Raw genomic sequence first — 21,914 nt, 5'->3', positions numbered from 1 at the left:
CTCCAAGTTTCATGTCCATACGCTTTAAATTAAATTTAAATATTCCATTCCATCTCGAGGGATCAAGAAATGGGGCCTCAGCGATCTGGGGCCCCATTTCTTGACACGCCCACAAAGAAAACGTATTTTGTGGGCGTGTTAAGGATCGTGTGTATGCTACGAAAGTGCCATGCATGAGAAACCAGCGTACATGAATCATCGATGACATTAACAGCATGGCTTCTAAAATGCTGGCTCGGACTTGGGATAAAATCTACAGACTGGATATCATATATGCCACGTGAAGAGCATATATGGGAATATACTGATTTATGTAGTAACTAACTTTTTTAGATGCAGTTTTTATAACCATTGTCTACAGCACTATACTCAAGTTTCTTTTCCCATAATAAATCCACATAAATAGGGACGTTCGAGGGGAACATCCTGTATTAAAAATGAAATTAATAAGAAATATATATATAATAATCAAATAAAAATAAATTAAGTTTTTAAATACAATTAGATATTCGTGTACTATTAAAATTAATATAAGCATTTTTGATTAATTATTATTATTATAATTTTTATGTATATAAACTATAATTTTCAATTATATAATTAATATTTAAAAATTTTATTTATTTATATAGTAAGACGAAAAGTAAAATTGGAAGTCCGAGTTTATAAAAAGCCGAATTCATCGAACTGAAAATGTATATTGTATATTCAAACCATTACAAATACATCAGAGAAATATATGTACTGTTATGTAGTATACAAATTCTATATCTGTATTTAATTGTGTAAACTATAAAACTGTTAAAAATAAATAATTTTAATGTACAGTTAATGATTGATTTCTTAATATTTTTATATAATTTTTCAATTTATTTATTAAAATACAGATTTTTAAAACGGTTAATTTAATCTATACTTATTTTTTTAATCATTAAAAGTTTTAAAATATGGAAAGAATTTATAGAAATTGCAGAACAATCGCGAGACCTCTTTGAAGGCTTTGTTTTTCCGGAATTTCTGCAAGTTTTTTTGATATTATCCTGATGTTTTTATAGTTTTGTTCTAGAATTTTAAACTCCTAAAAGATTTATTGTTTTATATTTTTCAAAGAGTCTATTTTAGGATCATTCAAGAAAGTATGTTGTTGTAGATTTAAGTAAGGAGCCATTTCCTACTATTGAAGGTTACAGTCCAATTTTCTGTAATTAAGGTGAGAAATATTAATTAAACAGTATAGAAATCATTTATGGATGTAACATGACTTTATTAATACACGAATTATTATACATTATTATTATTACTGATATGAATTTAATGGGAAAAAGTGTTATGTAAATGTAACATTCTCCTCCTTCAACTTCATTACACGATGAATTTAAAAAAAAAATATTTTAATGAAAATTAATTAAAAAGCAAAAAATAAAAAAATGTTTCAACTTACCACATTTTATCTAATGAATTGCGATTTTTATATTGTAAATTATTTTAAAAATTCTATAACTAGTTTGGTGATTTTGTGAAAAATTAAAATTTTTTGATGTCTAATAATAAATCTCGATTGAAATTTTTCATAGCATGAATTTATCGCTTCTAATAATTGAAATATATTTAATTATTGTACATAATTTCATTTTACGAGTGAAGCTTTTCTAATAAATAATTTAACTTATATTAAACTATTATCTTCGTTTAAAATAAATTAATTCTTTTTTCTTGTGCAGAGACTTCAATTTTGTTTAATATTGTCCTGTATTGTTATAAGATATTTTTCTTTCGGATCGAAAAGAAAAATCCTCTAGATCATATTGAACAGTCTTCCAATGAAAGGCACAAGCTGCAGTGAGAATTGTCCACTCACTGAGGTAGAAGAAATTTTTCCCATCATCTAATTGTGAACAGACCTTGGACGATCATTCTCTGATCTAAACGGTTTCAGTTTTGATTGAATGAAAGTGATTAAACTAGCTTTTTATATGTTAGTTTCTTTCAAGTGTGTATCACATTCTTTCCTCTCTCCAAATAGCCAATAAGTCGTAACAAGTCCTTTCCCCTGTTAACAATGACAGTATAATTTTTAGTATAGTATAAGTTATAAAATACTTAAAAATGTATTTTATCTTACCTTCATTTCAATTTCTCCTCGTAACTGTATATCAAAACATCCGAAAGAATCCAAAATTTCTTTAGTTTTTGAACTAACGTGAATATTTAAAGCTGAAAATTTTAAATATTTTTCTGAGAAATTACATTAAAATTATATTTTATATAATTTTAAATTATATACATCTATAATAATTACTTGTAAGAAGATATTCTGGTAAATTTCCATATTAAATTTTTGTGCGTTTCTTTTAAGATTTAAAAAAATATAAAATATAGTAGCCCCTCGTTATATCGCGAATTCGCTTTTTCTTTGTCTCCCGACAAGCGCGAAATAACGATATAATTTATACGATAACCAGTGGCAAGATATTTAGCTATGTATGTAACTAGGTTACACAAACGTTTATTATTTTAAATGTTTTTTTTTTTCTATTTTTGTACGTAAAATTGAATCTTTACATAAATCTTTGTGTGTTCTTCTACCTAAAGACTAGAGTTTTAACTAGGACATCGCGAGAATTTGTCGTATCGTGATAGAATTGAGGGGGAGCCGAAAGAAGCGATCCCTGCACCTGTTACGCACAGAAGAGGCAATCCATGAGCAAAACAATCCTCATCAATTGCTTTGTTCTTGTGTTTTGTACAGACATTGTCAGTTTAACCTCTCTGTATATCGAAAAACCCACCAATCCTTATTTTAACATTTAAATGGACCTTCATTACATTTTTGGATTTGTGGTCTGAAAATAATGGAAAATGGAAGAATTTAATGAAAATCGAGCGAACAGATTTCAAGAACGAACACAATTCTGTAAGCCTCATAGAAGAGGCACCGCCTCAATAATGAACCTTAAATATTTTGAAATGTATGAACATTGTAAATGAATATGTATTAAATTGTAAATATTTTACACTAGAGGCTTATTTTAAAAATAAAACACGAATTGAAGACAAAAATATAGCAACAATTAAAGGTTAAAATCTTCATAAAACGATTATTTTCTTTGAAAGTAAACAAGGAAATTGATGTTAGAAATTATAGCAAAATTTAAATAAAAGTTGTGTAAATTAACATACGTAACCCAGTCGATTCCATTCTAGAAGCAGTATTAACAGTATCTCCAAATAAGCAATATCTTGGCATTTTCAGACCCACGACACCCGCAGCACATGGTCCTAACAAAAATTAAACAAAATATACCATTATAAACAATTTCTTTTCTGAACTGCGTTCAAAATTATTTAAGTACTGTATCCTTTTTTTTGAAACTTCTGTACCTCCAAATTTCGATACTTAGAATTACCAAATGAACTATATATATTGCAGTATATTTATTTTATAAGATATAATTTTTACTTTAAAGAAAGGAATCTATTATAAATATGTAGGAATTGTTTTCAATTTGGCTTTCACACGTGCAGAAGAGTCACAACAAGCTTCTCAGGATTCGACATACTCAGAACCTCTTCTGCACGTTGTTGTGATTCTGCTGAACCTTGCTGTGACTCATCTGAACCTTGCTGTGACTCTTCTACAACAAGGTTTGAGGATGTCGAATCTTCAGAACCTTGCAAAAATTGAATATCAGATTACTGATAACCAAAAATCTGTTTAGAACAGCTACATATTATAATTTGTGATTCACAAAATTACTAGTAAAGTTCTTAAAGCATATCTCAGTTAACTGAATTTTGGCCATCTGCATAGTGTTTTATTATGAAACAATTCTTAAAGATTATCAAATGCAGTATTTGGAAGATCAAACTAAACGAAAATACTTACCACTATGTATTCCACTTCTTAATTTTAATTGTTCTTGTGGTTTATGTCGTATACTAAACGTTTTTACAGCATTTAATAACGCTAATGACATTTTGGCAATTTCTCTAGCATGTAGGAGTCCATTTTTTACAGGCAAACCGGAAACCACCATATACGCATCCCCTATTGTTTCGACCTGAAATAAATTCCGTACATAATTGTAATTTATTTAATCAAATTAATTAATTAACATTAACATCAGGGTGACATAAAATTACTTTTAAAAAAATTTTATATACGATTTTAATATAATTAAATTAGAAAGTTTCGAAACTTTCATAACACGTGGCATTTTCTGAAGAAGGTATTAACATGACTTAACAACAAATTAACGCTAATTAAGTCTCGGTAATCCCAAGTTGCACTTTTAACCCAGTAATCAATAAAACAACTACAAAAGAGGCATACGTCACAACATGTTTAATAAATTACTGAAGATACAAACACGGTGAATACTAAACAAAGACATATATTCTGAGGTAATTCATCATTAAATAATGAAACTTTAATTATTTTTATATTTATTAATATTAAAGATTAATTAAATGACAGAACTTTAGCTATTTTTCAGTGTTAAGACGAAGTAATTTCACATTTAAAGAAGCGAATTCTATTTCAAAATGTTAATAATAATAAGAATTCTAATCCAATCAAAAGTACGATTAATTAGCAGTCTAATAAATCATCTTTACTACCAATTTAGTACGCTCTTGTTGGTTCCAAGAGGGCCTAATTTTAGTAATTTTTTACTATTTACATTTTGTTGTATGTCTATATTACTACTATCCAGTCTATAACTCTCGAATAAACATTTATCAATCGTTAGAAATCAGTTTGAATAATTTCAAGCACTAACTTACAAGAGTCTTCTTCTGACCTCTTTCCTGAAAAACTCGCATATTTAGTTATTTTTGTTTATATAGAAGAAACTTTTATCGATCTCCGATAACACCACATTTCAAAAGGATCTACGATATTCTATTTTATTGTTAGTGCTTTCAAACATACCTTGTAGTAGTAAACATAACTGCATTCACTATACAAGTTTTCTTTTCGTTGACAGCTGTTTATAGATTCGTTCTTGTCTGTAAACACTTTCTATTTGTCGACAAATAATATATTAGCAATAGAACAATTAATAATACGCCTATTTATTATCGATTGTAAGCACACAAATCTTCTTAATCTATTTATTATCTATTTCAGGATATGACAGAAGAAACTATTTCTATGTCTACATAATTATATTTTTGATTTTTTCAGCATCTAAACACAGTTTTTGACTACTTTTTCCTCAAAAATTTACATAGTTTTTTTTTATTTCTTACTGCAGATAAGTTAAGTATTATCTGCACAATATTTAAAGTTTCATAACAGAGAAGCAGGAAATATAAATTTCAAAACTTTTGTTAAACAGAACTTATCATAAATATGTCTTTTCCACAAGTAAAGTTTATTTTTCACATAAAGATGTAGTTTTTAAATATATATTGCATCATAACTTGCAAAATAAATCTCATTTAAATGAAATTTCTCCCTTTATAAATAAAAACAAAGGATAAAAAATTGCATCAGATTATAATTTTATTCTAAACCATTTAAGATAAAAAAAGTAATAAAAGTGTCATTATACGCTAGATCTAGAAGTAAAGGAAATGATTAATTTTTATTAATTTCAGCACGTAAAATAAATCAACAGCAAGAGGAACCATTGAAATAGAAAGGAAAATAAAGAATTTAAAATTACTTTTAGGATAAAAATACGCTGGAAAGTATAAAATGTTGCAATTTTCAATCAAATTGTCATCACACGCGAATTTGTTTCTTTGCATAAAAGTTTTCTCAGTTTCCATTTCAATTACGAAAGTAAAGCAAAAGAAAACTTTAAAAACTTGGAAAAATTGATGGATAAACGAATATATTTTTTGACATTTTATAATCTATATTTCTAATAATGCGTACAATAAATTTTGAAACTTTCAAAAAGTATTTCTTTCTGAATTTTGTATTTCTTTAAAATAACTCAGAATTTTTTTCAATTAAAAAATGAAAAATTACTTAAAATGATTTGTATTGTTTATAAGATATCATTTGAAACATTAGATATTTAAATATGCTAAAATGTAAACAATAGATAAATTTAAAGTAGACAATTTAAAAATTCTGAACCACGAAGAGTGGTGATAGTAGCAAATTTGGAACTCTATCCCCCACTAACTCAAAAATTAAAAGGTTTAAATTTCTTTCCGGTGTCAATAAAAAGGACCTAAGCCCCTGTATCCCCCTCAAATCAGTCCCTGATTGGTGATGTTTAAATAAATATTTCTACTTTTTTAAAGAATAGATTTTAGAAAAGGGAGGATACTTATCTTAACACAGTATTTACTCTTTAAGCGGTTTATTAATAAAATAATAAGGGATAGTGTACGAAATTTTCACAATTTATTAACAGATAAAACAATTTCTCATTAAAATTTCATTTTTTGAGTAATGTAGTCTTATTTTTAAAATAAAATTTATCTATTTAGTTAGAAAAGGAAATCATTTAATTATTTTATAGAATTTAAATGAAATATTAATAAAATTAAATTAATTTTCATATTCAAATTTTATTTATTTACTTACGCAAAAATTAACAAATATACATAAAACAAATACCACAATTACATAAAATGAAAAAATAAATTTTTCTTAATTTTATACAATTAAAATAATTATTTTCTTACTTTGTATACATCAAAACTCTCGATGATAGAATCGAAACACGTGTAGAGATCGTTTAGAAAATCAACTACCTGTAACCATTTACAAATTATTTATTAATTTCCTTAAATTTATTACTTTATGGTTTTCATCTTTATTCTATATTTATAAAAAATAATATCTATTAAAGTTTTATTAAACGATTAGGAATGATTATTTTTCGCATTATTCGCAATTTTGTATACAGTTGACAATTAATAAATTATACCTGCATGGGGGTACTTTGAGCTGATAAAGCTGTAAATCCTACAATATCACTAAAATATATCGTTACACTATCATATGCTTCGGCAGTTACTGATTCTCCTTTTATGAGCTGACTGGCCACAGATCTATGGAAAATATACGAGATTGATAATATAAATTTTCATGGATTCATTCAATAAGAAAGCAAAGATATTTCTCTTACATACTTTGGTAAAAGTTGATACAAGAGATCTTCGGCTTTTCTTTTCTCTTCCAGATAATCTGAAGTTCTTTCTTCCACTAATGCTTCTAGATTATTTGCATATTGTTCCATTCGTGAAAGTAAATTATCCAATATGTTACTACGTTCATTTTCTCTGTAATTAAACAAACAATTTTTTACTTAATTATACTAATGTATAATCATTTTCGATATTCAGGAAGCACCTGAACTTAGTTCTTTTTATTAAAAGAAAGGAGGGCCCAAAAATCAGTTAATCGAAATGTATATTTTAAAGGCGGTTAAATCCAGTTTAAAATACGCTGGTGATTTTTGGGCCAGCCTTTTCCTGTGTTGTAAGGTATGGAATGCCAACGCGCTTTCAAAATATTTTTTAATAAGTTAATTATAAAAATAATTATTGTTAAATTTAACACGAATTTTAATTTCATACGTTCAACATAACTATCATTAATTGTGTTAAAAAATAAATAAATATTAATACAGTAGATCATCGATTAACCGACTTATCGGTTAACCGACCGCGTTCTAGTCGGCAAATTCAAATGTCCGCTAGTGATGTGGCGCTACAATATTTAGTTATGTCTTGGCTACTTTAATATTATTTTTGTTAAATTTTTGCATGTTTTAGCTGGCAGCACTGGCTCGACCATGAAAGGGAGGCTAGTATTTAAACTAGGCCTAATACACTATACTAATAATGTATTTTTTCATACTTTTCGGTTATCCGACTTTTCAGTTATCCGACCAACCCCAGTCCCCAATTAAGTCGGATAATCGATGCTCTACTGTGATTTATTAATTTTTATCTCTTCTAAGAAGAAATATACAGAATTCAACCTTAGACGGAATTCTATATCACCAATTCGATGATTGTTATTTGTTTGTGATGTGTCTCAAGGGGATAAATATGTTTACTTTTTGTAGACATGAGTAAAATATGACGACAGAAATTCCCGAATAGAATTCTTGATTTCTTATTGCTTTTGTTCTCAATAGTAGTTCATTTCTTATTTTATATAAGGTATAGCAATCTTTGTGTTTATATCTCCTGTCTGCTGCAAGAAAAACAAACTCCACAGAGGAAACGGTCGTGAATTTTTTAGATTCTACAAAATCAAACGTTGTAAGATGGTCGTTATTATCCTCATTACGAATTGTATAAACGAGGTTTTTAAAAAAATTACTTGCTCCTACATAAAACAGAGAAGAAGTATGGCGATGGAAGGTATGGCAAAATGGAGGGTCAAAAAACGCACCCTCCCCCAAGATTTTCACATTTTTGGACTCAGCGAACCTTGAAACGTCGAGAAATATAAAATTTCGGGGGTTTCTTCTGTATATGTGGGCGAACAATTTTGTTCATTATGTTTGAAGCTTAATAACTGCTGTGCTTTTTCTCGAAAATTTCTGAAATTTTGCAGGGAGGTGAGTGTACCAGGGGGATTGATGCTATTAAATTTTGGTGATTAAAGGTCGGGGATGGGGAGATAAAGGGGATCGTGTGTATCTCCAGTAGGGTAGGACTTAATGACGATTTTACTCGTTATTAACATTTACAATTTTTACAAAACTCATCCTTGCCCTCAAAATTAAGCTTTTTTGTCATTTTATAATAATTAAAATTATAAAAAGATTTTAAAATAAAATAGTGCTATACGCAGTTTTAAATGATGCCGGGAAATTAAACTGAATAAAGACATCTCAGTACTCTGCGAGTACTGAGATGTCTTTATGTCTCAAAATTGGTATAAATAAACTATTATTTATACAATTTTATCATTTTTCATCATTGATGTAGTCAGGCCCACAAAGAAAGAAAGAAGAAAAGTAATCTGACATATCAAGTAAAACCATTAATGAAAATTTACGAAGTTTCGACTTGGACACGAACTATGGCCTCTCAGAGCAGCAAGTTAATGTGTCTACTAACTGAAACATCTCAGAAATTAGTATTATTAAAATTAGTCAAAAAGTATTGGAATAATTGGAACGAATACATTTATACAGAAGAACAGTCCTATCTAAGTTTTAGATTCGTAAATCAATACATATTTTGTAAACATTAAAGATCAATATAATTTAAATAATAATAAAACACGACTAAATGGTAAAAATTAAAAATATGTAATTAAATGATTAAAAATAAGATAGAATTTCATTATTCAAACACATTAAAGCTATTAATTTTATAAATAAAATTATTAACGGAGAGTACAATTTATATATAACTGTAATTAAATGACTTCATTTCATTTTCATATAGGAAAATTTTCCATCTAAGTCTAAGCTAGAACTCTTAGCTCCTAAATACAGTTTTAAAAAGATTGCTAAAATATTATAGCAGAGGCTTTAGACATAACTGTAATGCCTACGATTCTATGCTTAACAACCACCATGTCGATAATTGGTATTGATCCAATACTTGGAATCCAGTACTAGATAGGTTCCTAGATTTTACACAAATCAAATATCGTGTGATACATGCTTTACATTATATAAATGTCTTATTAGTTCACACTCAGAAATTTTTGTCTACTTAATCCAAATTTCTATTATATATTAGTCGATTTTACTCTTATAATAGGAAGAATTATAATTTCTTTAGTTTATAATTTACACTTTGTTATGTGAAATTCAAAAACGAAGAATTTTTTTAAACAAACATTATTCTCAAATATCAATATCTCTTAATTCACACGATTCATAATCGTATGGAATCGACAATACTTTTCATTCCTTACCAGTGATATCTTTGATGTCATTTTCACTTCTTAATTCCAAGCGCACAATTACTTTCAGAAGCATAAAAAATAATTTTTCTTATATAATACAAAGATAATAAAACACACAATAAGATTCCGTAAGAGTTATATTTACGAATTAAAACAGTATGAATTTTAATAAAATTCTGTAATGTACTCACCATGTTAAAAACAAACGAACACATTTATTTATTAATTTATATATTTAAAAAATACAGATTTTCATTAGTTATCTCTACATATAAATAAAGAAAAGGATATTGATAAGTCTTTGTATTCCTTATCTGATTCTATTGACATTAACTGGAATTCTGAGAAAATCTTGGTTAAGTCTAATTGTCTGTCTTATATATAAATGATATATCTGAACTCTCTAAAGATTTTAAAAGAAGTTGAAAACTAAGTAAACAGCATTATCTGAAACCATTATCATCTGGAAAAATCAGAATTATAACGGATATTAGCAAAGAATGATTCATTAATGATCCCGATGAAAGTATAATAACGATCGATTGCAAACTCCAAGACTTAAAAACACACTTTTCATGTAAATGAAAGATTTAAAAATTTTACAATCTTTTCAAAATGATTTTATAAAGATTCTTTTATTTAAACGAACTTTTTAATTCTGCAACATTTATTAATTAATTAAAGTAATTTAAATTTGTTAAATAGGTTAAGTAAAGCGTAAAGTACTGTAATTTAATGCACTTCATGCTTTTGTGAAATATTAAAATTAAATTAAAATTCATATATCTTCTTGAATATCTTTAAGTGTTACTTTAAACTATTTTATTTTAAAATATAATTTAATAAATAATTTATCATTTAAATTTCTATTACTACTAATTTATTCTAATTTTCTTACAAATTACTCTTCAACAGTTAAATTCGAAGATAATCTGTATAAATTTACTTGCTTACCCTTTGAAACCCATAAAATATACAGTAATGAACGTAAAATAATATAATGCTTCATTAACGTATAGGCTATATCAATTACTATTATCAGTTTTTTAATGTAAAACAAAAATACAGCTCCTTAGTCGTACTAGTTATGGCAGTGAACACAGAGGCGTAAATAGTGGAACTTTTTTCTTTTTTTTAACTTTTTCTGCCCTGTGGGCACTAAGAGGGCCTCTTTTAGTGGGCCCATTATGGGTTCGGCCAGGCCCACAATGGCGCGACCGGGTGGTGAGGGACGGGGCCCGACATATCCGAACGGACCACTCCCCGAAAAAATCCTGGGGATTATTCGACCCGTTCGGATTCGATCCCGGGTCCCCCAGAGCGGTAAACTGCCACCTTGACCGCTCGGCCATCCGGCCGTCTAAATAGTGGAACTAAGAAGCCTTAGCCCTACTATAAAAAAAATACAGTAGAACCTCCATTATCCGGACCTCGATTATCCGGATTGTTCAAAATAAACAAAAATTTTACAAATTTGCTGATTTGCACTTGGCGATTGCGACACTGTTTATGTACAGTACGTGATGGAATGCATAACTTTTTTTGTCCCAACAGTGGTCCTAAACTTTTTAATACATTTTGCGTCGTAATAAAAATATAACTTGACATACATACTGTAGTTTGCATTTTTATGAATAAAACTTTGACAGTTTCAACTGCTTTTTATTTTATAAAATCCGTCTTCTTGCTCCACCAGAGGGCCTTTAAACAATAGGTAGTGTTAGTGCTGGTCAGTAGTAGTCCAAATTCAAAACGAACGTTTGTTTCTTGAAAATTTGATCACGATTTAAATAGAGTACAGTATTATTTTCGATTATCCGGTTTTTTCTTATCCGGACAACCTTCATCTCCAATTAGTACGGATAATCGAGGCTCTACTGTATTATCAGTAAAATAAATTTACAATTGAATTTTAATTCAATTGTAAATTTATTTGTAAAATTTTGATACATTGTAAATTTGAGAAAGATTTTTAAAGAAATTTTTAAGAAAGAAGTGATAAGACAGAACAAATAGAAATGAGCAAGAACACGTTGGAAAAATAACTAATAAAAGGTAAAGAAAGGGACTAACGGGGCTGTCAGAGAGTGGAATAGAAAAAGAGGGAGATTAAGATGATGATGACAAGATGATCTCGACAGAAAACAGTTGATGAGATTGACAAAAAAAAAAAAAAAAAAAAAAATGAAGCAATGATGACAAACCTATGTCCTGGATAAAATGTGGCTGATGATGATGTATTGTCTTTATTTGTTAAGAGAAACAATGACTTTGAATTTAAGAATTCATCTATTGTGTAAAATTTTTGTTATTTTCGCTGAATTGTTTTTTTTTCATTTTCTATAAATTAAATATTCATTCTAGTTGCTTAGAAGCATTCGTTTATCACACTACAAATAATAAAAATACAGTTTGCTATATAATGTGATAAAAATAAACTCAATCTAGATTAACTGTAGACGTTCGCGAGTAATTGAAACGTTTCTTGTTGTAACAGAATTTACGTTTCATAGATCTTTAGAACGCACAAAAAATTAGGAAAAAAAAATTTAATTTGATCAATATTTAGAAGAAAAATTTGTAAAAAAGTAAAAGTAAATGCAAAATTAAATTTTACGAACCTTATTAAATAAAACAAGCAATTATTTATTGTAATGCCGAAATACAATATTTTTGAATAAGCTTTAAAAAAATCACGTGACTTCCGGTCCACAACGAAAGTTTGTACATAATTAATCCGGCCCCAATTCTTGTCTAAATTTTCATCTAACTACGTTTTCGAGATTAACGAAGGACAGACAAGCAGACAACAGTGGGAATCTAACTTATAGGTCCGCAGTTTGAAAACTGCAGCCCAATTATAGAAGAAAGAAAATACAGAATTATTCTTAAATTGAAAAAAGAATAGAAAAATAATTTTTAAAATTTTTTATATAAGAATGTAATATTATCTGTAAAGTATTTTTTTTTTTTGTTATTTGAAACTTTTTCGTAGTATATAATTGGAAAAAGATTTAATGATAAATCTTTCATCGATATTTTCTAATGGTCAAAGAAAGCAATTTTTCACAAGTAATAACAATGTTAGATAAATATTACATACTGCAGAAATACAATAAATGCATTTAATGATGAATTATATGAGAAGAAATGGGAATTATAGCTCCAGAACAAATTATAACTTCACAATACTTTTCTTATATTGAATTTTTTTTAATTTAGAAAGAAAATAGATGCACAGAAATATTGATTATTGAAAATTGCATGTTTTTCTCCTTTAATATGTTATAGAAATGAAAAATTATTGTTATTAAAATCAAATTTTTTGAATATTTTTCAACTCTCTCTTCTATTACTTTACTTTCAAAGTATTTTATTTATTACCTTTGTAATATATTTAAATATTTAATAATTTAATTTTGTTGCAAATAAGATCGTATCTATTTTTTATTTAATTATCATCGTTAGGATTTACCATTAATAATAATTTAAAATGTAGAAAATTAAATACGTCACTTCTGTACGAAATTGTTTTTATATTACCTGTTTAATCTTCTTATAATTGATTTAAGAGCGTGAAAATCCGGTCTCTCTAAAGGATCTTCAGCCCAACATCTTTTAATCATCGTCATTACTTCTTCGTCGCAAATACCCTCTTCTAGAAATGGTCTGAATGCTGGTTTCATACCGCTAAGAACTCTCTCGACAATTTCTATAAAATTTTATAAATAAATTGACATTTTCCATTTTTAAGAAATCTATAAATTTCTATTAACATGTTACATTTACGTATACAGGATGGCCAAAAAGTTTGTTAGCCGAAATAAATTTTTAAAGTGTCATGTTGGTAATTTAGTAGCTCTCAAAGAAGAGCTAAACCATAAACATATATCGGAATTAGCTGACTTTTGGACCACGTTATACAAAAAATAATTATTAAAAAAAATAAGCAATTTCAAACATTAAAAAAGGAAATTTAATGTCTTGTAGGCCTATAACGTCTAATTTTTCAATTGATATTATACAAGATAGTTTCAATATGAGTGTTTTATGACAGATCTAATGTAAAAAGTTTGTTTTTAACAGTTAACAACACATCCTTTTAGTAGCTAATTACTTGTAATTAATAATAATAATGACACTAACTAAACTCCAGGATAATCAATATAACTTAAAGTTTGCAATAATAGAAAAAACACTAAAAGTATCTTCACATTTCTTCAACTCAAGAATAATTTTCTTGCTGTTTTCAATTGTCTGGCTGCCTCTTTTGTTAGGAACGAAGAGGCTGTTCCTCCTCTTGTCGGGAATTTTGTCGTCTCTTGCATGGAAAACTGTAAATTTTTTTTTTAATTCAACCACACTGTAAACCGGTTGTTGTCTCTTCTCCATATCTGGTCAAGTCGGATCTAATGCTTCCTTCTTACTTTAATCTGTCCTTTTCCTCTTTTATTTTCCTTTTATCCTGAACTAACCAATTGTTTTTCTTCAATACTAATATCAGTATCTTAGGAACAGAGGCTCTGCGCGGAGAGATGTTCCTTTTCCCTTGAGTCAGTCATTCACCTCAATATGCAAACTTATTCTAAAAATTCCTTCTACAGACAACACAATTAGAAAAGAAATATTAATAATAAATTATCTATATTGAGGAGAATGAGAGACTGAAGATAAAGGTCTACTTGGGGAAAGACTATGTTCCTGAGATGTGGAAAATGATAAAATGTGAAGGCACTCAATTTTACTCTCTTTCCAGTTTTTGTAAATTTTAGAAAAAAATTATTTGTTTTACAGACGTTGAAAGAAAAATAAATACACGTTTTAAATAAACGCATTAAATGCAAAGAAATTTACGATATAAATTTCGTTAACTGTTTTTATCAATTTACTCGGCACAGATGCGATTTTATTTCTTTAATGGCTAATGTAAAAGTACTTTCAAATGTTTTAGAAGTTTTTCCACTAATTCTCTTTGGCTTTGAAGTGAAAATGTTGTTTAAATTTCATAAAATAGCTTTATATAAGCCATACAATATACACTCCTTTATGTAGCTTTCTAAGTATATTTGGAAGATAGCCCTTACGACTAATTAGTTTAACATCACTTATTCCATATCAAATGAATCGACATCACATTTAAATTAATAAATTTTTAATGTCCCTGATTAATTATTTATGCATACATATCTATTATTTTTTGAATAAATTATACTATTGAAAACATATATCCGATACTAACAGATTATCGAACTTATCGAATACAGGAAGGTCCAGAAATCAGTTATCCAAGATACATTTTATTGTTTCTAGAATGGTTAAAGACCTGCGTTGTTATTATTCATAATTCAACCCTTCATTAGAAGTGACTTAATGGCGAATAATAATATGTATCTCTTCCAAGCTGGATTTAACTAAATAATATTAAAATTGAACTCGATTAACTGATTTTTGAGTCGTGTATAATCAACATTGCTTTTAAAAATCTCCTTAAAATGCATGAAATTCGTTTAATTAAAATTTTTTAGTCTTGCATAAAACGATAAAAAGTCTATTTACTTTGTATAATTAGGTGTAACTTAATCTATTATAACATACAATTAGATAAGATTAAAAAAATATAATAATTTACATAATAATACTTAAATTATTTTAGATATAATTGCTATATTTTAGTATTATAATGTAAAAGAATTTAATACTTTAGAATATATAACTGAAAAAAATTAAACTTTCTCAAATACTGCCCAGTAAAGTATTGCCTCAATACAGTAAAACCTGTGTAAACCGGAATCGCACGGTACTGAATATTATTACGGCTTTGGCAGGTTTCCGTTTTTTGGACAGGTTTTACTGTATTTACAACTTTATATTATTACCGTGCACAAAATAAATGTCTGATTATTGTAAGTTACTAAGGTTGCAACTAATGACATACGCAAAAAGTCTCAGAATAAATATACAAGAAGCTTTACATTTTATTTTAAATCATTGATACATTCCGAATTTATCAGTTAGATTATTTGGTTTAAAAGTTTAATAATAGAAAAAAAAACTGTGATTTGTTTGCACATTATACAAGCAAAATTGTAGAAAATCATTGTTAATATCTAGAAAATTGAGTTTATTCTGCACAAGTATTGCTAATAACAAAGTAAATCTTATAACAAGTGAACAGAAGCACTTTTACCTTTTGGGCTTAACTCGATTCTTCCAAGATAGAAAGGTCCTTGACGCCCAACAATTTCATAAGCAATAATTGCAAACGAATAGACGTCTCCTTTCTGAGTTCCTTCAGGTGGTGCATTAATTGCTCTTAGTAATTCTGGTGCTGTCCATAACTTTCCTTAATTAAATATATTTGAAACTACTTTTAGAATATAAATAAAGTTTTTATATCAAAAAATTTCGGTTTTAATTTAAGAATATTCGCACGCAGCCAAATCTCTGGACAACGGCCGAGAACAAAAATCGTTATGGTCGTTATTTGGAGGTTAATTTGCATGTATTGTTGTTTAAAACGTTCCTTAAAAAATGGTCGCTGTTTCGAGGTGGTCGTTGTCGGAGGTTCGACTGTGTTTTAATCATCATCACTTAATAAATTTGAAGCTTTGAATATAAAATTAATGTATTTATTTAGTTTACTATTAATTATTTCGATCAATAAAATATATTGTGCATATCATTATTAAATCGTAATCAGGGCCGTGGAAAAATAGGGGCAGAGGAGGCACGTGCCCAGGGCGCCTAAATTCCAAAATTGAAATAGAAAACTGTCTCATACATAAAAAATTATAATATATTATTACGTGACTTGTATATATTTCTATAAACTGTTTTTCAAAATTTTCCAGAAATGAATTGTTAATGTGTTAAAAATGCAACCTTTTCAATTATATTTTGGTACTGTTTTTCTAGTATTGAAACGGAAAATGTATTATGTTAATAAACAGTGTTTTTTAAAATGATTTTTAAATCTGTAACAGACTAATGAAGGCTTATCCGAAAGGCGCAAAATTTAAGTTTGACCCTGGTGACAAATGCTCTCTCTATCCACGGCCTGATCATAACTAATTTTTATTATTATTTAATAGAAAATTACTCATTACGAGTGGTTATTATTGTGACAATCGTCACAAACGTCGGGTTACAATTTCTAATTATTTTTAATTTAAAAATATCACCTGGCTTCCGGTCTAGACCGGAAGTTCGAATGTAGTTAATCGGGTCTCTGGCACCTAAACTTTCCATATCTAGTCTGGACTTTTATCTATATAACTCCGTGTTCGAAATTAACGAGGGACAGACAGACAATATACAGATAGTGGAAATTCATAGGTCTGCAATTTGAAAATTGCAGCCCAATTAATTTAACGGAAATACTTTTCACTTATCTTCAAGTACACGAATAAAAAATTGTATAGTGTGTAAATCACATATTGACGACCAATATATAAGCGTAAAAAATTTAATTCATGTCTACTACAAGATGTACAATGACAAATTAGATGAAAAATATTTGGATAATTTCAATATGAATTTAAAAAAATTAAAATATAAGTGGCGGAATGGCCGAGGCGGGGGTTCAGACAGGCCTTCTCACGTTACATTTTGTCTAGCAAATTAAATAAGGCATTATTTGCCTTAAATAACACCTTTTTTGATTAGCTAGATGTAACGTAAACAAAACGTAAGAAGAGCTTGTCTGAACTTAGCCTAAGGCTTCATCCTACCGCTCTAGGCCACTATAGTATAAAAAAACTTTTAAAAACCAATTTATAAATTAAAACTTTTATAATAAATTTAAAAAGAATTGAGATAAAAACTAGATTATTATTTCTGGAATGTTTCAAAAATCATTCTATTAAATATTATCAGCTCTGACATTTTGACAATAATCAGCAAGGCCGTATCAGATAGGTTAATCCGATCTGTCAAAGGAAATAAATCAGAAATTTACTTAATTTGAGAAAATAATTCATAATTAAATTTTTCTAAAATTTAAAAAAAGCAATTAACGGCTGAAAAAATAAAATTTAAATTAAATTTTATAAATAATTCAATTTAATTTTATTAAAGTGAAGTTTAATCCTTTCCATCTGGAAGTACAAAAGAAAAAAAAAAAAATACTTAAAAGATAGTACATAAAACTTGTACTTGTGAGTTAAATATTAATTTTATAAATTTAGCATATTTATAAAATGAATAATTATTAAAATCTTTGCTTACAATGTTCATTTATCAATATTAAAATTTTATTTCAATTCTATTGTAATATTATTTTGATAACTTTCAGGGAAAAGATCTTTTAAAACTGAAATTTTTTTAAGCTTAAATTTACTAAATAACTGATTATTTATTGTGAGATCGTTATAATGCCGAGCTGCATTTTTAATCATATTTTTAATTTATTTAATTTAAAATATATGCTCTCCATCTCAAATAACTAGTGGCTTGCTCCTGTACATCATACTTTTCCTTTAACAATAGAGTCCTTTAACAAAAAACAACTTTTTTCAAATTGCAGCCCAATATATTATTTAAAAAAATAGTAAGAAAGACATTTATTTTTTGTGAAAAACGCACGAAATGATTACTTTTTATCGATGAAAATCATTAACAATGACTCATACACATTTAGCTGTTTGAATGAAGAGAATAGACATAGTATCAGTCTTATGTCAAGAAATTTGAGGATTCATTTTAGACATGTTTCAAAGAGGTGAAAATAACGGCTGAACACCGAGAAGTATAAAAGAAAGCCTAAACAGGTTCACCCACAGACTACAACATGTCATTGATTATCTTGCTATGGCAAGCGAGATACTATAAAGATAGATAATTTTCTGCAGAATTTCATGAGGTATTGTAACAACTTTTAGAAGTTGAACAGTATATTGAAAAGATATAATTTTCTGTTTCTAATTTCTAATTCCTTTGATCTGTGTTCAGAAATAGTAACTCCTGGAACAGAGACAAAACTTATGTTTATTACTCATAATTGAGGTCTTTGAACTCTTGAGCAATGTTATTAAATATTAACTTTTTATAGACAATAACGCTCAACTTATCAAGAATGAGGATATTAATGGAGAAGAAAGAATTGGTAGTAAGATCTCCTAACCTGGATTTTTTGGAACATATCTGAAATACAAAATTATTATTATGTATTATAGGAATTATTATTACGTTTAACTTGAAAGCTTCTTGGCAATAATACTTTGAAGTTCAATTATATATAACTTAAATTTTACTTTTTTTTTATTGATGATTCAATTTTTTTAATTACTCCAGATATATCCGATGACAAAGTCATACATCTTGAATTTTAATTATTCATATCTAATTGTGAAAAATCCACAAAAGAAAGACATATGCACTGTTCTTCAACCCTGGAGAACACTGGGGATAGTTATCGCTGGAAAATGATCATAGGTTTGAATATCTTGGAGGTTTACGTTTACAGTTGTTGATTTTACTGACTATAATTAAACGATGCAGTATAATGCTACCAATACTTTTAAGCATCATTCAACCAGAAATAAAAAAACAATTTATAAGTTATAGTAAGATTTCGTCTGTTGATAATACAATTGTTCTAACTCCCATTTTTGAAAATAATGAATTGAAGATTCTGTTTTATAATATAGTGTAAAATTGTTATAAATCCATACAATCAACAGAAAATATGAAAAAAATCAGCTCTAATTTCTCATTGATTTGTGTGGATTTATAACAGTTGTACACAATATTACGCAAAAGAAGCCTCAATTCAGTATTTACAAAATTGGGAAACAGAATAATTGGAATCTCAAGGAACGATTGATTAAACAAATCAAATAACTACTAAGTACATTCTTGATAATAAAATTCAAACAATTTAATATAGTTACTTCTCCAATGAGCGTACGAATCTTCATTTTCATTTTCATCGTAAGTTCTTAATGAGTGAAGACCGAAATCTGTTATTTTTAAAACAAATCTACTGTCCACAACACAATTCGAAGATTTCAGATTTCCGTGAGATCGTATTTCACTATTATGAAGATAAGCCATTCCCTGAAATTCAAAATTATGTCAATATTATAATGTTAAATATTTTCAAATTTGAAAATATGTGCGTAAAACGTTACATTTAATTTACCTTAACGATATCATGCATCAAGGAACAACGAAACATCCAATCAAGTTTAATTTCATCGTTTTCTAAAATATCCTTTACAGAGTTATAAACATCATAAATTTAATTTAAAAGCATGTATTTAGTCATTTTATAAAAAAGAAATTAGTATTTACTGTCCACGTCAGATAGCTTTTCACCATAATATTTATTCATCAGAAGACTAAATATGATATGTTAAAAGATAGAATAAGTATACTCATATCTCTCTGGCATATCACTTTTAGAATTTATAAATAATAAATAATTTTATAGCCAAAATAAAAATGTATTATATTCAGTTATACTAAAATCACTTAGAGATAATTAAAGAGAATTGTAGTATTAATTTTAATTAATTATGTTTTTAAACCCTAGTTATCTGACTTAGACAGTGATTTTAATCCATTTTTATTACTTATATTATATCGAAAAATAATTTTATTTTTTTTATTATAACACTTAATTAATATTCAAAATCTTAATTCAAATCAATACAGAAGGTCCTAGACTTTCGGCCTAGGACTTTCCGTATTGTGCCATTTATAATATGCAACTCTATGCAACTTTTACATTTTTGGGAACTCATTACGTCGAAACTCATTATTATTATTTTAATAACAACAAAAGGGACCCACTAAAGAACAAAAGAAACTAGCTCTAGTCTCTAACCTCCATGCATGCTTTTCACTTATTTATAAAATAATTTTTTTTTCTGTTTAGAACACTAGAATTTAAGTTTAACTCGTATCACGAAATTTATAATGTTCTTATACTGCAAAAGGCTAATGCCAATCAATTATAAAATTCATATTTAGATATAATTTTTCGGAGAATAGAACACTGTATATCCTCGAGTACACACGTAGATAATTAAATTCTTTGGGCAGGTACACTAGTTTAATAGTAAAAAATCTGTACTAAATCAAATTTAATAGATAAGTTGCTTATTCTTCCATCTCGTTAGATACAATTGGTACTAAACAGACTTTTATAAATGTTGAATATGACACAAGATTAACGGTAGTATTTTTTATTTACAAATATAAAGAAGTGTCAGAAAGAATATTTTTGTTTGCTAATTATTTATAAAAAGCCTATATTAGCTACGAATTAAATACTGAATATGAAGAATTGATAAGGTTAGATTAATAGGAATAAGGCAACACAACACATGGACTATCTGACAAGCAGAAGCTGTGCCTGCTTAGGCGTTAGAGTTGTGAAGAAAGCCCGGGAAACTACATATTGATCAGGAGTGAACCCGCGACCAGACCAGTGCTTAGTGGTTTTATCCATCGTTCACTGGTAAGCATGAATATGTAGAAACAAAACTAATTATTATAAATAAATTATGAAACGTTTGCTTATTAAATATAAATTTAAAGAATTAAAACAATATATGTTACATAGTCATGTTCATGACTATAAACACATTAGGACAACTCGTATTACTTTTAAAAGACAACAGAATTTTAATATTTTAAAATTTTCAATTAGCAATTGATCAATTTAAATTAACATCATTAAATATTTTAATACAAATATTTCAGAAATTTAAAATTCAAAATGTCGGTGAAAGTCGCGAATATGCAAATTTAAGAAATAGTTCATTTTTATAACTTAATATTTGGATTTTAGGAAATTTCTAATTAAATACAATTCAACCAAAACAAAAGCCTTAAATAATTTTTCTATAATATTAATTGTCAAACTCTCACAAATCAAAGTGCAAAAAATTTATTCTTTGAGTTCAATATATATATATAATTAGTTAATTTAAATGTAATTTATTCTATAATTAATTAAAATATTCTGACAATTAATCAATGATAATGTCCAAATCTAGTTCTGTGAAAGTACGTCATTATTTTAATTTTAATCTGGAGCTAATTTAACCTTTAACAA

At 27.5% G+C, this 21,914-nt stretch overlaps 2 protein-coding genes across 5 annotated transcripts in view; one reads left to right on the top strand and one right to left on the bottom strand.

Moving 5' to 3' along the window:
• LOC136980821 (atrial natriuretic peptide receptor 2-like) overlaps positions 1–785 on the top strand; it is a 141,937-nt gene extending 141,152 nt beyond the window's left edge. For both annotated transcript variants that reach the window (XM_067277013.1, XM_067277014.1), the window contains one exon: positions 633–785. The gene's annotated coding sequence lies outside the window, so the exon portion shown is untranslated. The remainder of the gene's footprint in view (positions 1–632) is intronic.
• Positions 786–1,583: 798 nt separating this feature from the next.
• LOC136980822 (atrial natriuretic peptide receptor 1-like) overlaps positions 1,584–21,914 on the bottom strand; it is a 294,166-nt gene continuing 273,835 nt past the window's right edge. For all 3 annotated transcript variants that reach the window (XM_067277015.1, XM_067277017.1, XM_067277016.1), the window contains exons 12-22: positions 19,992–20,063; positions 19,741–19,906; positions 16,038–16,193; positions 13,394–13,562; positions 7,102–7,251; positions 6,897–7,020; positions 6,652–6,720; positions 3,887–4,061; positions 3,181–3,279; positions 2,123–2,214; positions 1,584–2,050 (exon numbers count right to left, since the gene is read on the bottom strand). In XM_067277015.1, the coding sequence (XP_067133116.1) occupies positions 1,970–2,050; positions 2,123–2,214; positions 3,181–3,279; positions 3,887–4,061; positions 6,652–6,720; positions 6,897–7,020; positions 7,102–7,251; positions 13,394–13,562; positions 16,038–16,193; positions 19,741–19,906; positions 19,992–20,063 (1,353 nt within the window). In that variant the 3' untranslated portion in view covers positions 1,584–1,969. The remainder of the gene's footprint in view (positions 2,051–2,122; positions 2,215–3,180; positions 3,280–3,886; positions 4,062–6,651; positions 6,721–6,896; positions 7,021–7,101; positions 7,252–13,393; positions 13,563–16,037; positions 16,194–19,740; positions 19,907–19,991; positions 20,064–21,914) is intronic.

The sequence above is a fragment of the Centruroides vittatus genome, unplaced genomic scaffold (genome assembly GCF_030686945.1).
Source record: "Centruroides vittatus isolate TY-2023 unplaced genomic scaffold, ASM3068694v2 contig_726, whole genome shotgun sequence".
Taxonomy (NCBI): domain Eukaryota; kingdom Metazoa; phylum Arthropoda; class Arachnida; order Scorpiones; family Buthidae; genus Centruroides; species Centruroides vittatus.
Note: the sequence above shows the minus strand (reverse complement) of the source record. Positions and strands in the feature narration are given on the sequence as shown.